Here is a 17,084-nt window from a genome sequence, read left to right as displayed (position 1 = left end):
TCTCGCCCAAGGTCAAGTGTGTCACTATTTAGAACAAATAGATATATGAAACACTCAATCTTGTGAGTGGGTAAAGAATGGCTTCAGACCTTGGCCAGGGTGAAGTCACCAGCCACTCATAGATTTTGTTCGTTGCTTGTATTTCAAGTTGAAGTTGGTCTCATCAGTTGGCCTTTTACGTTTCCAAGTTGGGTTGAATGTAATTCAATGGAAAAGTTTGCATAGATTTTGTCACGTTTAAGGACATGCTAGAGTGCAATGTGCAGAACGATCTCAAAGGCTCCAGGTGACATATAGAGCATTTTTCATGCACCTGCTGACCAAATGTATATCCGAATTCCTTAAAGCTTTTCAACAAAACGTACCATGACCAGGACTGCTTTTTCATAAGGATAAAAGCATTGTGTTTAACCAAGTTGGACAGGCAGTTCACGTGGCGAGAGGATACACTTGATTTGGAGTCAGTTAGCAGCTCATGCCTATCGTAATGGACAATGGTGAGGGCAAGTGTCTCTCCCTCCCTCCCCTTTCTCTCCTGGCGTGTTCCCCCCAGAGACACGAGCCTGGCCAGGCGCTCTGATGACCAAGCGTGACATTTAAACCCCTGCCCTCCGGTAGCTTTGGGGGAGGGTGAGGTCCATCTGAGCACAGAGAAAAGGGGTACAAGGCAGAAGCTCTCCCTTCAATCTGCCCTTCTCCTCCCTCCCACTCCCGCAGAAATCCTCAGTGTCAGAACTCAGCCATTGTAAGTGTCCTGAACTGAAGAAAGGGCCTTTGGTAAACAATTCAGCTGTCTACTCGGATCACAATGGAAGCACATCTTTGAGCATCTGTTTCAAGTAGGTAACACTACTGCTCAACACTGACCATGTACACAGATTCAATCTCATAATCTGTTCTCCCTGGAAACACCTGCTCACATGGAATCTTATTTAACTTATTTTATGCAAATCAAATAGGAATAGGCTATCACTCTGCAGACAGTGCTTTCTATGGCATCACAAAACAACTCATTTTAGAGAGTTTCATTTGTGATTAAAATGTAATGCAGTTGGAAGTGAATACAGTGGAGAAATAAATAAACCTGTTCATTGGTGCAAGTACATGGAAGTATTTGTCAATAGTCACATAGGCCTACAGATACTGCATCCTTTATCATTTTGGCCTGAGTCTCATAATATTCTGTAGCAGCCTATCACCCCCTTGTGGTCATTTTTAAAACTACCAAACTGCAAATTACAGTATAGTATGTTTTTTAAATACTTTTGTAATACATATTATTTATACTAGTTTAGAGCTATTCAGTGCGTTTTTCTCTAATTTAGTTCACGGCTCCCCTATTGTTTATTTTTGCAGACTTTAATCAATATATATCAGGCTTACCCTCAAATTGTTGTTATTGTTCATAGTCATGCTCAGATACAATGCCATCTATATTCAGAGACTCCCCCAGTTTCCTTTTACCTTATAGCAAAGAGATCACATCAGCCACGATGCTCTGTTGAAGAACTGCTAATCAGCTAGGAAACATTTGCTGCCCTTCTGGCAAGGTCGAAGGGGTCACGGTCCCTGGCTGAATGTCCAGTCTTCTCCCCCGCTCGCCTCTAAACCCCAACCGCCTCTGGGGCCCACAGGCCCTGCAGGCATAATCCCAGCACCCCTTACATGCAGCCTGAGAGTCTTTCTAATCTAAGGCCCAGGGATGGGCCAGTCCATCCGTCTATCAGTCCCTCTGTCTGTTTGTCTGACAGGGCTTCCCTCCTCATCACACAAACCGCATCGGCCGGTTCATATTGACTCAGAGACCCGGGCCTTGGCTCCACATAGGGGGAGAGACAGCCTCTGAAACCAGCCTCATGTTTGACCAGCTGATTGATCTGTTAACACTTGCCATTCGATGTGTGTCCCTGAATTTAATTTCAGAATTCATTTCTTGTTTGAGGGAGTGGAGGTAAGTAGTATTGCAATTCAGATGTTGTCTGCTGATGTTGGCGTGTCGTTTTTGATTAATTTGTGCACTTTACCTCATTGGAGTAGGCTGAAGAGCTTCACTCATACGGTATTTTCTCTGATGTATCACACACCTGTTATACACTGCAATTCAGCTTTTAGACACTAATGTGTACAACAGCAAATAAACCTTACTATAAACTACACGTTAAAACTGTAGCTACATTTTAAGTCCCATCAATGCCATCAAGTAGCCAGTTGCCAATAATTACTAAGCAGTGGAGGCTGGTGAAGGGAGGACGGCTCATTGTAATGGCTGGAATGGAGTGGCTGGAATGAAACACGTTTCCATGTGTTCACTCCATTCCAGCCATTACTATGAGCCGTTCTCCCTTCACCAGCCTCCACTGTTACCAAGCGATTGGAGTTCATCTTAAATTATAAAAGCCACCTGTTCAATGTGCACTATTAGATTATTTATTGGTTAGAATAATCAACCTGGATACACAGGTACTGTAACTACAATATAGTATAACATGACTAGAGAGAGACTTTCTTACTGTCATTTTATGACAGTGGGCTGTCGATATAATAAAAACAGTTGAAAAATGCTTTTCACAGCTCATTCAGATTGTCAATTCGCTGCTGTGTGTGTATTGTCAAAGGCGCAGAGGGCATTGCACTAGATTTTGCAGTCCATTCCACTTTCCACTTGAATGTTATCTCCAGTGCCCATAAAAAACAAGAGACAATGAAATGAGGTTATTCTCCAGTGTCGAAGACAAGCCCTGTTTGGATGTAGGAGCTGATTTGATGGACTCTCCCTCTCCCACCAGCCGATGTGGTGGAGAGAAGAGAGGGCCTGTTTGGATATGCATCACAAAGGCTTCCTGCAGTATTGATCTGCAGTGGGTTAAGGCAGTCTATCAGCAAATGTCCCTCTCTGGGAAAAATAACAGCTGATTAAAAACACACAGCAGCCTGGCAGAAGGCTGCTGATGGCCGGTTATCTCAGCCCAAAGGTCAGTGTGTACAGATATAATCCACTTTCACTTAACAGCTTAATTTAAGTCACAGCTCATGCAAATGCTGCCATTTGGCAGTCCCTTTATTTAAGGTTGGCTATTATTTAATAAGGTTATACGGTATTGTATAGATTTTTTTTAACAGCATCAGGTCTTGCAGACAGGAAGCTGAAGCACTTTGATCTTGAATTGTAGCAAGAACTTGTTTCCTTTTTCCAACCACGACACTAAAACAGGTGCACCCAGGTTTGCTGCTGATGGAAGCAGTTATATCTGAGGTTCAGCACTAGTGTGTAGAACTATCTGCTCTTAACGATACAGACCAAAATTACAAACCTTTTTCAAAACTGAGAAAAGGCACTTTAATTTATTAGAAACATACATTTAATCAAATAACTTACAACTGGAGGGTACTGTATATTGATACATTATATAACAATACAAAATATAAACACAATTTTGCACAGTGTAAAGTTCATGGTAATCATAAAACAAACTAAACAGTATTGTCACAATACAAATGCCAACCTTTGAAATAAATAAAACTGTGAGTTTCGCACTTCACAGACCCCAATATACAATTGTAGGAAATACATTTTCCCCAGTCTCCATATCACACACTAGCATGAAACCCAACAATGAAGAAAAAAAAGTATAAACATAAACAAGGTGGACTAGAAAGAACCATTTCCTTTATCCTTTCCATTGTAACAGAATGCAGCAGTACTATGGTGGTGTTGGCGGTGGGCACTACACCTTTCCTTTAAAACAACTAAAAAAGACTAGAGCTTTTGCCCATGCAAATTAGAAAATCGGTTCTTGTCTTGAAAGGTATCTTATAGGTAAAGTGGAAAGGTCAGAGGTCAGTAGTGTTCCTTGGGTTCACTGAACTTGCGTTTCTTCGACACAGAGGCCTGGACATCCTGACTGCAGGGGAACTCGAACTGCGATAACTGCTAATCAGAGAGTGACAGACAGTTTACTAACTAATGCAAGACTCTAAAATGAATAATGATTGCCAAACAATATTCTGTAAACATCTAGATGGGATGGATTGAATGAGTGATATTGACTTGTTAAAAAACATGTAGGTCAGGGAACTTTTATCTTTAAAAGAAATTTGCACATTATTATCACTCCTGTGAGCGTTTGATTTGATTTGTGAGTAAGACTGGGTGATGAAATCTATGATGCTCGAGGGGGGGTGTCTCCCACCATTTTGTCTTCGATGGGAGAGGGCTTCTTCTTGCTGACGCTGTGCAGCTCAGTCTCAGCCTTTCTCTCCTGCACACACACAGACCAAAGACAGTAAATCACAGAATGCAGGGAAGTGCTTGTGAAGCTAGTCCCATAGATATACAGTTGAAGTCGGAAGTTTACGTACACCTTAGCCAAATACATTTAAACTCAGTTTTTCACAATTCCTGACATTTAATTCTAGTAAAAATTCCCTGTCTTAGGTCAGTTAGGATTACCACTTTATTTTAAGAATGTGAAATGTCAGAATAATAGTAGAGAAATTATTCATTTCACAATTTATTTATTTCATCACATACCCAGTAGGTCAGAAGTTTACACACACTCAATTAGTATTTGGTAGCATTGCCTTTAAATTGTTAAACTTGGGTCAAACGTTTCAGGTTGGCTTCCACCAGCTTCCCACAATAAGTTGGGTGAATTTTGGCCCATTCCTCCTGACAGACCTGGTGTAACTGAGTCAGGTTTGTAGGCCTCCTTGCTCGCACACACTTTTTCAGTTCTGACCTCAAATGTTCTATAGAATTGAGGTCAGGGCTTTGTGATGGCCACTCCAATACCTTGACTTTGTTGTCCTTAAGCCATTTTGCCACAACATTGGAAGTTCTATTTTTGTTTCATCAGACCAGAGGACATTTCTCCAAAAAGTATGATCTTTGTCCCCACGGGGAAACCGTAGTCTGGCTGTTTTATGGCGGTTTTGGAGCAGTGGCTTCTTCCTTGTTGAGCGGCCTTTCAGGTTATGTCGATATAGGACTCGTTTTACTGTGGATATCAATAGTTTTATACCTGTTTCCTCCAGCATCTTTACAAGGTCCTTTGCTGTTGTCCTGGGATTGATTTGCACTTTTCGCACCAAAGTACATTCATCTCTAGGAGACAGAACGCATCTCCTTCCTGAGCGTAATGACGGCTGGTGTGGTGTCCCATGGTGTTTATACTTGCGTACTATTGTTTGTACAGATGAATGTGGTACCTTCAGGCGTTTGGAAATTGCTCCCAAGGATGAACCAGACTTGTGGAGGTCAGCAATTATTTTTCTGAGGTCTTGGCTGATTTATTTTGATTTTCCCATGATGTCAAGCAAAGAGGCACTGAGTTGGAAGGTAGGCCTTGAAATACATCCACAGGTACACCTTCAATTGAATCAAATGATGTCAATTAGCCTATCAGAAGCTTCTAAAGACGTGACATAATTTTCTGGAATTTTACAAGCTGTTTAAAGGCAGTCAACTTAGTGTATGTAAACTTCTGACCCACTGGAATTGTGATACAGTGAATTATAAGTGAAATAATCTGTCTGTAAACAATTGTTGGAAAAATTACTTGTGTCATGCACAAAGTAGATGTCTTAACCGACTTGTCAAAACTATAGTTTGTTAACAAGAAATTTGCGGAGTGGTTGAAAAACGAGTACTAATGACTCCAACCTAAGTGTATTTAAACTTCCAACTTCAACTGTACATCCTTTGTGGTCATTTTTACATTACGCTATACAAAAATGTCTTCCATTTGAACAGGGCCAGTAGGAGCTAGATAGGGTTGTATGTTTTGGGGGGCACTGACCAGGGTGGACCTGGTGACGCGTCCGCTCCTGGTCCTCTTAATGGCAACTTCCAGGTCAGATGTCCTCTTTCCCAAAGTGTCCATCTGAGACAGACAGGTCAATCAAACGACAGACCGTTACCTTCACAACTGGAGCAGCACCTATATTACTTTATATTCATACAGTACTATCCCACCTATATATTTGTATTGTTCTGTATTTGCATTTGCTTGATACAAAGGCCTATATTAGTTGTGACTATGCAGAATGTACATTTTGCTGTTATTTTACCTGAGAGTTCTCTGTGCTCTCCTCACACACCTCCATCTTCTCCTGGCAGTTCACCTGGACCTCTTTAAGCATCAAACATGATGAAAACACAATAAAACCAAACATGGATTTCCGACTGCATTTGACTTATTAAAAGAGAAAATAGCACTACTGTTATCATGTTCAGCGAAACTGCTTTATACTAAGATTTGAGAGAGGAGGTCCTACCGGAATTGTCCAAGTAAAGGTTGTTGTCCGGATTTTCCATTACTTTTATCATGCGAGTCTAAAAGTAGAAACCCCATTAAAAATGTTATAGACTATAGGTACATCCCATGGGATAGACAGCAACACCCCCTACTGGGTTAAAACAATAGCGCCATGCCATCGGCACCCAGTCAAATTAGCCTAGAGGCCTCAAGTCTCACCTGCTGACTGCTGATCTTGGTCACTGTCCCTTCCTCCATCTTCAGCTCCCACTCGTCCCTCATGCAGATCGGCTGCTCGTCATCGACCTACAGAGAAAAGGGGACAGCTGTTAATCAACGTGTCACCTGCCAGTCTGGTTGACATTACTCTGACTAGTTATTTCCCCCCTTTCCTTCATACCTGCTCCAGCCTTTCTCTCTCTGTGGTCACGTCCACCTTCAGGGTGTGGAAGGGAGTGACCACCTCACCCATGGTCAGGTTGACAGGCTCCTTCTCAAACTGCATGCTATCGCTGTCCCCCTCCATGAAGCCAGGGGGTTGGTAGTCCTGGGGAGTGACTGAGATATATACACACATGCAAACACACACACAAACTCTTTATGTGTAAAAAAAAAAACATATACTTGTTATACCCTATGAAAGTTGCACTTCAATTTTACTTCGGTACGCCGTCCGGGTTTTGTAGGCTAAGAATGGGCTAAAAATGTTTATTGTCAAATTCATAAAAATGCAGTCATTTAAGATATATATTAAAGTGTTTTTGTATATATTTATATACCATATGCCGGTTTTCAACGTATTTGACGCTCAAGAAGCACGAAGCGGAAAAGTTACAACCGTTTCATTTGAACTACACACACAAACTACAAATCAAAAGGCAGTAGTTGGCAACTTTCAGTGAAAAACACTCCCAGCTAATCTAATATAAAACACATCAAAAAGCCTGTAACTAACAGGTTGTTACCTTCCTGTAAGTCCTCAGCTAAAACAGTCATGCTCCAGCATGCTAACAACACTGCAGGAGATAAGTTAAAATGAGACTTTTCTAACTCTCGTGATGTGTCTTACTTATTCAGCTTCAAATATTTTGATAAAAGGCATCGGGTGTGAGCAACTCAATACACAATGAAAAACTGGGTGGTTCGAGCCCTGAATTTTGATTGGCTGAAAGCCATGGTATACCATGGGTATGACAAAACATGTATATTTACTGCTCTAATTAGGTTGGTAACCAGTTTATAATAGCATTAAGGTACAACGGGGGTTGTGCTAGGACACAGCCCTTAGCTGTGGTATATTGGCCATATACCACACCCCCTCGGGCCTTATTGCTTAAATATACACTCAGTATACAAAACACCTGCTCTTTCCATGACATATACTGACCAGGTGAAATCTATAATGCCTTACTGTCACTTGTTAAATTCCCTTCAATCAATGTAGATGAAGGGAGGGTGACAGGTTAAACAAAGGATTTTGAAGCCTTGAGACAATTGAGACATGGATTGTGTATGTGTGCCATTCAGAGGGTGAATAGAAAAGACAAAAGATTGAAGTGCCTTTGAATGGAGTATGGTAGTAGGTGCCAGGCACACCGGTTTGTGTCAAGAACCGCAATGCTGTTTCCGTGTGTATTAAGAATGGTCCAACAGGGCCTCCCGGGTGGCGCAGTGGTTGAGGGCACTGTACTGCAGCGCCAGCTGTGCCACCAGAGACTCTGGGTTCACGCCCAGGCTCTGTCGTAACCGGCCGTGACCGGGAGGTCCGTGGGGCGACGCACAATTGGCCTAGCGTCGTCCGGGTTAGGGAGGGCTTGGCCGGTAGGGAAATCCTTGTCTCATTGCGTACCAGTGACCCTTGTGGCGGGACAGGCGCATTGCGTGCTAACCAAGGTTGCCAGGTGCACGGTGTTTCCTCCAACACATTGGTGTGGCTGGCTTCCGGGTTGGATGGTGCTGTGTTAAGAAGCAGTGCGGCATGGGTGGGTATCGGAGGATGCATGACTTTCAACCTTCGTCTCTTCTGAGACCGTATGGGAGTTGTAGCGATGAGACAAGATAGTAGCTCTAAAAAAACAATTGGATACCATGAAATTGGGGAGAAAAAGGGGTAAAAAATAACAATTTAAAAATGGTCCACCACCCAAAGAACATCCAGCCAACTTGACACAATTGTGGGAAGCATTGGAGTCAACATGGGCCAGCATCCCTGTGGAATGCTTTCCACACCTTGTGTCGAAAGAGTCCATACCCCAATGATTTGAGGCTGTTCTGAGGTCAATGGGGTGTTCCTAATGTTTGGTATACTCAGTGTAATTAAATGAATTTGATCATATAATCACATGATTACACATGATTGTCCCCTGTCACATCATCCCTTTTCTTTTAGCCTACTCGACATCATTGTGTCATCTTTACCGTCGTCATAGTAAGAAAGTTTCATGTTGAGACAGACATTGTCTGGCAGAGGACCCAGGTTCTGCATCAGTGTGTAGAGTTTACGCACCAGGAGGATGCTGGACTTTTTTGTGTTGCTGCAAGCCATCTTTCCCAGATTCTTGCTGTTTTTGCTAAAACAAGAATAAATGTAAACATTTTTAGACAATTAAAAGTTTCTTTCTTCAATGTTTCTCAATTAAATTCTGCCATGTTATCATTATGTTATACACATTAGGGTTGAATATTTTCCCGGTATTTTACAAATGTTCCATCCCGAGAATAAATCACTTTTGTGAAGCCGGTAATTCCTGCCAATACCGGATGTGTCATTCAAAAGCATATAAATAGACCTATGTTTGGATTTTATTATAGCTTTGATTGAAAATTCATGCCTGATTAAATCAATTTTATGAGCCCTACATTAAAGACATTTAATGAGCCCAAGCCCAAAAACGGCCAAATGATTGTACCGTTATCCATTACAGCTACTGAACATTACATAAGACAGAAAAACATTAAAGCACATAGATGTAGCTAGCTATATGCTCTCTTTGGTAAATAAATTAAACAAGCTCCAGTAATCTTTTTGAGTGTGAACTGTATTACTCTACTGCATTGTTTACACTGTATTATATGGGCTGGAATTACGCACCTTGTTCAAACCATGATAAAGCAGGGAGAGAACATGTGATTCTGGTGCAGCACATGCAGCCTACAAAGTTACAAGTATAGGCTAGTGAATTTGATTGACATTTTTCATAATATTTCCCCTAATGTTATTAGCCTACCTCCTCTTTCTCTCTCTAGTGTTGCTTCATTCCTTCTTTGCTTTCAACAGTTAAATGAAATAAGTGTTGTTGTCCTTATCTTTATCATTCTAATGACATGCTTGAATAATATAGGACTAGAATGAGATGCAAAAGCCTTTCACTTCTCTTCACGAGGATTGGATGGTTATGGGTCTGCATAATTAACTGCTATAGCCTACACCCATCCCGCGTTCACTCTTCTTTCAAACTACCCAAGAGTTCTATTAGCTGCTGTATTTAACATTCGGCAAACAAGAGCTTGTGTCCCTCTTCGAATAGTCTATTGGTATAAGAAATACAAAAAAAAAACATTTCCAGCAAGCTATTCTAGTCTAGCTTTTCCTGCATGGGACTCCAAGAGCTGAGGAACATTTTTTACAGAGTCCAACAGAGCACAGGTGCTTGTGTATTGCGCAAGAGACCGTGGATATAAGTTAGAAACTTATTATGCATTACCTGTCATTCATTACATAAATATAAGAATAATACTGCATTTGGATTTATTTCCTGAAAGAGGTAGGCTAGCACATCTAGAGTGCATTCGAGAACTTTTCAGACCCCTTGAGTTCACTTCTTTTTTTCCTCATCAATCTACGCACAATACCCCATAATGACAAAGCGAAAAGTTTTATTTAAATTTTGGCAAACTTATTAGAAAACCCCCCAGAAATACCTTATTTACATAAGTATTCAGACCCTTTGCCATGAAACTTGAAATTGAGCTCAGGTGCATCCTGTTTCCATTGATCATCCTTAAGATGTTTCTACAACTTGATTGGAGTCCACCTGTGGTAAATTTAAGTGATTGGACATGATTTGGAAATGCAAACACCTGCCAATATAAGGTCCCACAGTTGACAGTGCATGTCAGAGCAAAAACCAAGCCATGAGGTCGAAGGAATTGTCCGTAGAGCTCTGAAACAGGATTGTGTCTGTTCCGAGACAGGATTGTGGCACAGATCTGGGGAAGGGTACCAAAAAATTTCAACAGCATTAAAGGTCCCCAAGAAGACAATATCATTCTTAAATGGAAGAAGTTTGGAACCACCAAGACTCTTCCTAGAGCTGGCCACGCGGCCAAACTAAGCAATCGAGGGAGAAGGGCCTTGGTCAGGGAGGTGACCAATAACCCGATAGTCACTCTGACAGAACTCCAGAGTTACTCTTTGGAGATGGGAGAGCCTTCCAGAAGGACAACCATTTCTGCAGCATCCACCTATCAGGCCTTTGTGGTAGAGTGGCCAGATGGAATTCCTCAGTAAAAGTCACATGACAGCCCGCTTGAAGTTTGCCAAAAGGTCCCTATAGACTCTCAGACCATGACAAACAAGATTCTCTGGTCTGATGAAACCAAGATTGAACTCTTTGGCCTGAATGCCAACCGTAACGTCTGCAGGAAACATAGCACCATCCCTACGGTGAAGCATGGTGGTGGCAGCATCATGCTGTGGGGATGTTTTTCTGCAGCAGGGACTGGGAGACTAGTCAGGATCGAGGGAAAGATGAACGGAACAAAGTACGGAGAGATCCTAGAAGAATCCTGCTCCAGAATGCTCAGGACCTCAGACTGGGGCGAAAGTTCAAATCAAATCAAATCCTATTAGTCACATGTGCCTAATAAAACAGGTGTAGACCTTACAGTGAAATGCTTACTTACGATATACGGATAAGAAATAAAAGTAACAAGTAATTTAAGAGCAGCAGTAAAATAACAATAGCGAGACAATATACAGTGGGCTACCGGTACAGAGTCAATGTGCAAGGGCACCGGTTAGTTTTTCCCTCCCACCCCAATTGGAGGTAGTTACAGTCTTGTCTCATCGCTGCAACTCCCGTACGGACTCGGGAGAGGCGAAGGTCGAGAGCCATGCGTCCTCCGAAACACAACCCAACCAAGCCGCACAGCTTCTTGACACAATACCCCGGAAGCCAGCTGCACCAATGTGTCGGAGGAAACACCGTACACCTGGCAACCATGTCAGCGTGCACTGCGCCTGGCCCGCCACAGGAGTCGCTAGTGCGTGATGAGACAAGGATATCCCTTCTGGCCAAACCCTCCCCTAAGCCGGACGACGATGGGCCAATTGTGCGCCGCCCCATGGGTCTCCCGGTCGTGGCCGGCTACGACAGAGCCTGGACTCGAACCCAGAATCTCTAGTGGCACAGCTAGACCACTACTACAGCGCCTTAGACCACTACGCCACTCGGGAGGCATGGGCACCGGTTAGTTGAGGTAATATGTACATGCAGGTGGAGTTATTAAAGTGACTATGGATAGATGATAACAACAGAGAGTAGCAGCGGAGTAAGAGAGGAGGAGGGGGCAATGCAAATAGTCTGGGTAGCCATTTGATTAGATGTTCAGGAGTCTTATGGCTTGGGGGTAGAAGCTGTTTAGAAGCTGTCTAGACTTGACGCTCCGGTACCACTTGCTGTGCAGTAGCAGAGAGAACAGTCTATAACTAGGGTGACTGGAGTCTTTGACAATTTTTAGGGTCTTCCTCTGACACTGCCTGGTATAGAGGTCCTGGATGGCAGGGAGCTTGGCCCCAGTGATGTACTGGGCCGTTCGCACTACCCTCTGTAGTGCCTTGCGGTTGAAGGCCGAGCAGTTGCCATACCAGGCAGTGATGCAACCAGTCAGGATGCTCTCGATGGTGCAGCTGTAGAACCTTTTGAGGATCTGAGGACCCATGCCAGATCTTTTCAGTCTCCTGAGGGGGAGTAGGTTTTGTCGTGCCCTCTTCATGACTATCTTGGTGTGCTTGGAACATGTTAGTTTGTTGGTGAAGCTCTCAACCTGCTCCGCTGCAGCCCTGTCGTCCCTAAGCACACAGCTAAGACAACGCGGGATTGGCTTCAGGACAAGTCTCTGAATGTCCTTGAGTGGCCCAGCCAAAGCCTGGACTTGAGCCAGATCGAACATCTCTGGAGAGACCTCAAAATAGCTGTGCAGCGACGCTCTCCGTCCAACTTAACAGAACTTGACAAGATCTGCAGAGAAGAATGGGAGAAACTCCCCAAATACAGGTGTGCCAAGCTTGTAGTGTCATACCCAAGAAGACTCGAGACTGTAATCGCTGTCAAAGGTGCTTCAACAAAGTATTGAGCAAAGGGTCTGAATACTTACAGTTGAAGTCGTAGGTTGACATACAGTTGGAATCATGTGGAATCATTAAAAAACTTGTTTTGCAACCACTCCACAAATGTCTTGTTCACAAACTATAGTTTTGTCAAGTCGTATAGGAATCCTACTTTGTGCATGACACAAGTAATTTTTCCAACAATTGTTTACAGACAGATTATTTCACTTATAATTCACTGTATCACAATTTCAGTGGGTCAGAAATTTGAATACACTAAGTTGACTGTGCCTTTAAACAGCTTGGAAAATTCCACAAAATGATGTCATGGCTTTAGAAGCTTCTGATAGGCTAATTGACATCAATTGAGTCAATTGGAGGTGTACCTGTGGATGTATTTCAAGGCCTACCTTCAAACTTAGTGCCTCTTTGCTTGACATCATGGGAAAATCAAAAGAAATCAGCCAAGACCTCAGAAAAAGAATAGTTGACCTCCACAAGTCTGGTTCATTCTTGGGAGCAATTTCCAAACGCCTGCAGGTACCACGTTCATCTGTACAAACAATAGTACGCAAGCATAAACACCATGGGACCACGCAGCCGTCATACCGCTCAGGAAGGAGACGCGTTCAATCTCCTAGAGATTAACGTACTTTCAGCAAGGAAGAAGCCACTGCTCCAAAACCACCATAAAAAAGCCAGACTACGGTATGCAACTGTACATGGGGACAAAGATCGTACTTTTTGGAGAAATGTCCTCTGGTCTGATGAAATAAAAATAGAACTGTTTGGCCATAATGACCATCGTAATGTTTGGAAGAATAAGGGGAAGGCTTGCAAGCCGAAGAACACCGTCACAACCGTGAAGCACGGGGGTGGCAGCATCATGTTGTGGGGGTGCTTTGCTGCAGGAGTGACAGGTGCACTTCACAAAATAGAAGGCATCTTGAGGATGGAAAATTATGGGTATTTATTGAAGCAACATCTCAAGTCATCAGTCAGGAAGTTAAAGCTTGGTCGCAAATGTGTCTTACAAATGGACAATGACCCCAAGCATACTTCCAAAGTTGTGTCAAAATGGCTTAAGGACAACAAAGTCAAGGTATTGGAATGGCCATCACAAAGCCCTGACCTCAATCCTAGAGAACGTTTGTGGGCATAACTGAAAAAGCGTGTGGGAGCAAGGAGGCCTACAAACCTGACTCAGTTACACCAGCTCTCTCAGGAAGAATGGGCCAAATTAAACAATTTAAAGGCAATGCTACCAAATAATAATTGAGCGTATGTAAACTTCTGCCCCACTGGGAATGTGATGAAGGAAATAAAAGCTAAAATAAATAATTTCTCTACAATTATTCTGACATTTCACATTCTTAAAATAAAGTGGTGATCCTAACTGACCTAAAACTGAATTTTTACTGGAATTGTGAAAAACTTGAGTTTAAATGTATTTGGCAAAGGTGTATGTAAACTTCCGACTTCAACTGTATGTAAATGTGATATTTCCTGCCTGTACTTTAGCCTATCGGATTTCCTGTTATTAACCTATTGCCTGATCCCCCGGACGACGTTACTAGCCTTTTCACTGCCTGTACTGTTGCCTTTTTTGGACCCCCTGTGTATGACCTTCTGCCTGCCCCTGGACCGAGCTACCTGCCTCCTCCTGTGGTCCTTTACAAATAAACACCTGCTGCGCCCTGCGCTTGAAACCAGCTCTCTCTCCCGTCGTGTTCATTACAGTTCTAAATACTTTCCAAATGCACTGTATATATAGGCCTATATACAGTGCCTTGCGAAAGTATTCGGCCCCCTTGAACTTTCAGCAGGTGTTTACACCCAATTTTTCAGTTTTTGATTTGTTAAAAAGTTTGAAATATCCAATAAATGTCGTTCCACTTCATGATTGTGTCCCACTTGTTGTTGATTCTTCACAAAAAAATACAGTTTTATATCTTTATGTTTGAAGCCTGAAATGTGGCAAAAGGTCGCAAAGTTCAAGGGGGCCGAATACTTTCGCAAGGCACTGTATATCAATCTTGAACACGATTATCTATTTTGGATGCAATTTGAATGGAATTGATGGAGAGAGAGAAAGACAGTGAGAAAGTGTTCACTCATGCACTGATTTAAAGAAACGATATAGGAGTGTTTTAAACTCTGCAATCAAAAAAATATATAACCTTTACAATAAAAAAATAAGGTGATCGCCGAACGCCAGATGGTGATGTGCAAATTAGATGCGCATTTGGTCTTTATATTACTGTAGTGTAGGCTATGCTGCAGCAAATGTAGGTCTACCGATCACAATAAAAAAAAGTTACCAAGGGAAGGTCTACATACTGAGATGGGCTGTCGGTTCCCACCCTGAGAGTTGATGATTCATTATGCAGTGACCAGAGGGAAGGCCTTACAGAATCCAGATTTAGACATAGTATATAATTTAACAGTTCCATTTCACGTCATGCTGTTCATATAAATGATTTATTATAATTTACCGGTTTCTCAGTTATTTATCCCGGGAAAAGGGAGTGGTTTTGGGCAGTAAATCTCAGTAACCGGGTTCCTGCCATTCAACCCTAATACACATTCACAAAGCTATACCTTTCAAAGTCAATTTTGGGTCCCTTTTCAGTGTATTGGACTTTGAACTGGTAGCATTCAGTAACCTTCTGCAAATCGCAAAGAAAGACCAGTGTCACAATGAGAAAATAAATATACTGTAGTTTGTTCTAGTGCAGAGAATCAAAGCATTACTATGATCGATACCTATGGGGTTAAAAAGTTGTCTATTACCTTGGGATTATCTGGGTCTGTGTATATCTATAGAAAGTGGAAGGATACAAACTTTAGCAACTTAAAATGCTTTATATGCTGAAGAAAATATTTGATGAGATATACTCACAGACATAACGACCGTCCGCAACTGTTGGAATACAAGACATTCATTATATGTAATTAATTAACATTAATAACATGTAGATAATAAATAAACTAAATGCTAGTATCTCACTTACGTATTTTCTCTGAAGGGCATCAAAGCATCCCTGCATCCTGGGAGGTGTATAAAATAGTCTTAATTAATCAACCCTGAATAAATAATCTAACCAGGATAAAGGGAAAGGATTTGGCCACAGAGAAAACACTGTACTGGAATTTCCCCACTGAGGCTTGGTGGTGTATACTAACCACTGTACAATCTGACTGGCACCAAGGCAGGTGCGTTCCTCCCTGAGGATCATAACTTTCTGCTCTGTGGCATAGAGACAAGAAAGTGTAAGTCTACTTCTTGAAGATGTTGGCTAGCTACAGTATCATCATTTCAATAACAATTGAGTACATTTAAAAAGAACATAAAATGTGTTTGACCTTCAACAAATTTTCTCCCATAAGCTTTTTCTGGGAAAAGACCCCTGAGATAAGTGATGCTGGAGACTGCAATTGCCAGCAGTTTCTTCACAACAATCAAGGACTGCTGCTCTGTTGAAACTACATTTGGCAGCAACTGGGTGCCCTATAAAATATAACAAAGGCAGGCGCTTACACCAAGGCAATTTGAAGATGTCTGAATAAATAGAGGCATGTAAATATCCATAGAACATGCCATTTGCTAGCTATAAAACAGCAATTCAATAGGACCACGGTCTGGCTATGGATAGCCAGAGGTTTTACCTGAGCAGCCCGCAAACGTTGTTCACATGCCATGGTAGTAATACTAGTTGATAACAAGTTGACAAATCTACAAAATAAAGATAAATTATAAGCCAGATAGCTAGCTATCAAGGTAAAGCTATGTTGAAATATGTAGCTAGTTAGCTAAGTACTAGTTTACACAGATAGATACAGAAATATTTTATACTAATCTGGCTAGCTAATTTAGCTAACTAGCTATCTACATTAAATTTGCTAGCTAACGTAGCTAGCAGCAATACACACAGCCACTGATGTCACTGACTTTACTCTACAACCTATTTGTGATTAGTATGAAATTGCATAGCTCACATAGCTAGCTATTACTACCTAGATAGAGCGCAGTCACACAACCTGTTTTTTTGTTTAAAAAAATAACTACCAAAAACAAGTTAGCTAGCTAGCCAGACCGAATTTACTAAGAAACTGTTAGATGTTGGGTCAAACTCGCACAGTTACCCGCCAAAAAGGACAGCTAAAGTAGCCAATCAGAGGGCAGCCTTAGATAACGTAGATTTTCTTGCCACCACAACATACATTGCGTGAATAGAGACATCAAAGGTAGTGATATGTCCTGGCCGAGGTAAACATCAGTTTTAAATGAAGGTGTTTATGTTGCGGCACTGTATGGAATTTGCTCTGTTGTTGGTGTAGTTTGATGCAACGCTGCGCACAAATTGAATATCCGCACTCTATTGGACACAGCCCTGTCAATCAGCATTTCTCTACGAGTAGTAGCATTTCATTGGCTCTCTTGGTATCTAATACAGCGTTTTTCCTTATACAATTGGTTACTGTATATGTCTGTC

The 17,084-nt window shown here is 42.0% G+C and overlaps 1 protein-coding gene across 8 annotated transcripts; it reads right to left on the bottom strand.

Moving 5' to 3' along the window:
* Positions 1 to 3,312: 3,312 nt before the first annotated feature.
* On the bottom strand, positions 3,313 to 16,920 carry LOC112223612 (HORMA domain-containing protein 1). 8 transcript variants are annotated; one of them, XM_042311397.1, is made up of 16 exons: positions 16,606 to 16,920; positions 16,258 to 16,324; positions 15,955 to 16,099; positions 15,775 to 15,838; positions 15,603 to 15,639; positions 15,491 to 15,511; positions 15,382 to 15,408; positions 15,190 to 15,257; positions 8,676 to 8,827; positions 6,658 to 6,815; positions 6,477 to 6,563; positions 6,277 to 6,334; positions 6,070 to 6,131; positions 5,799 to 5,882; positions 4,191 to 4,259; positions 3,313 to 3,931 (listed from the first exon to the last, which is right to left on the bottom strand). In XM_042311397.1, exons 2-16 carry the CDS (start codon positions 16,288 to 16,290, stop codon positions 3,839 to 3,841), a joined length of 1,158 nt encoding a protein of 385 aa, XP_042167331.1. In that variant the 5' UTR covers positions 16,291 to 16,324; positions 16,606 to 16,920; the 3' UTR covers positions 3,313 to 3,838. The 8 variants fall into 8 exon arrangements, with proteins under 8 accessions (XP_042167331.1, XP_024242471.1, XP_042167336.1 ...); XM_024386703.2 differs by having other exon boundaries at positions 16,258 to 16,920; XM_042311402.1 differs by having other exon boundaries at positions 3,313 to 3,928; positions 16,258 to 16,920.
* Positions 16,921 to 17,084: the final 164 nt, after the last annotated feature.

This window comes from Oncorhynchus tshawytscha, linkage group LG03 (genome assembly GCF_018296145.1).
Source record: "Oncorhynchus tshawytscha isolate Ot180627B linkage group LG03, Otsh_v2.0, whole genome shotgun sequence".
NCBI lineage: Eukaryota > Metazoa > Chordata > Actinopteri > Salmoniformes > Salmonidae > Oncorhynchus > Oncorhynchus tshawytscha.
Note: the sequence above shows the minus strand (reverse complement) of the source record. Positions and strands in the feature narration are given on the sequence as shown.

What these genes read in the sequence shown, in the direction of transcription:
- LOC112223612 (XM_024386703.2), bottom strand. Translation starts at nt 16,290, where the DNA reads ATGGCATGTGAACAACGTTTGCGGGCTGCTCAG. An exon ending in ACTTTCTTACTATGACGACG is followed by an intron (nt 6,816 to 8,675) that starts GTAAAGATGACA and finishes TATATATCTCAG; the next exon opens with TCACTCCCCAGGACTACCAA. An exon ending in CTCCCATCGAAGACAAAATG is followed by an intron (nt 3,932 to 4,190) that starts GTGGGAGACACC and finishes CTCTCTGATTAG; the next exon opens with CAGTTATCGCAGTTCGAGTT.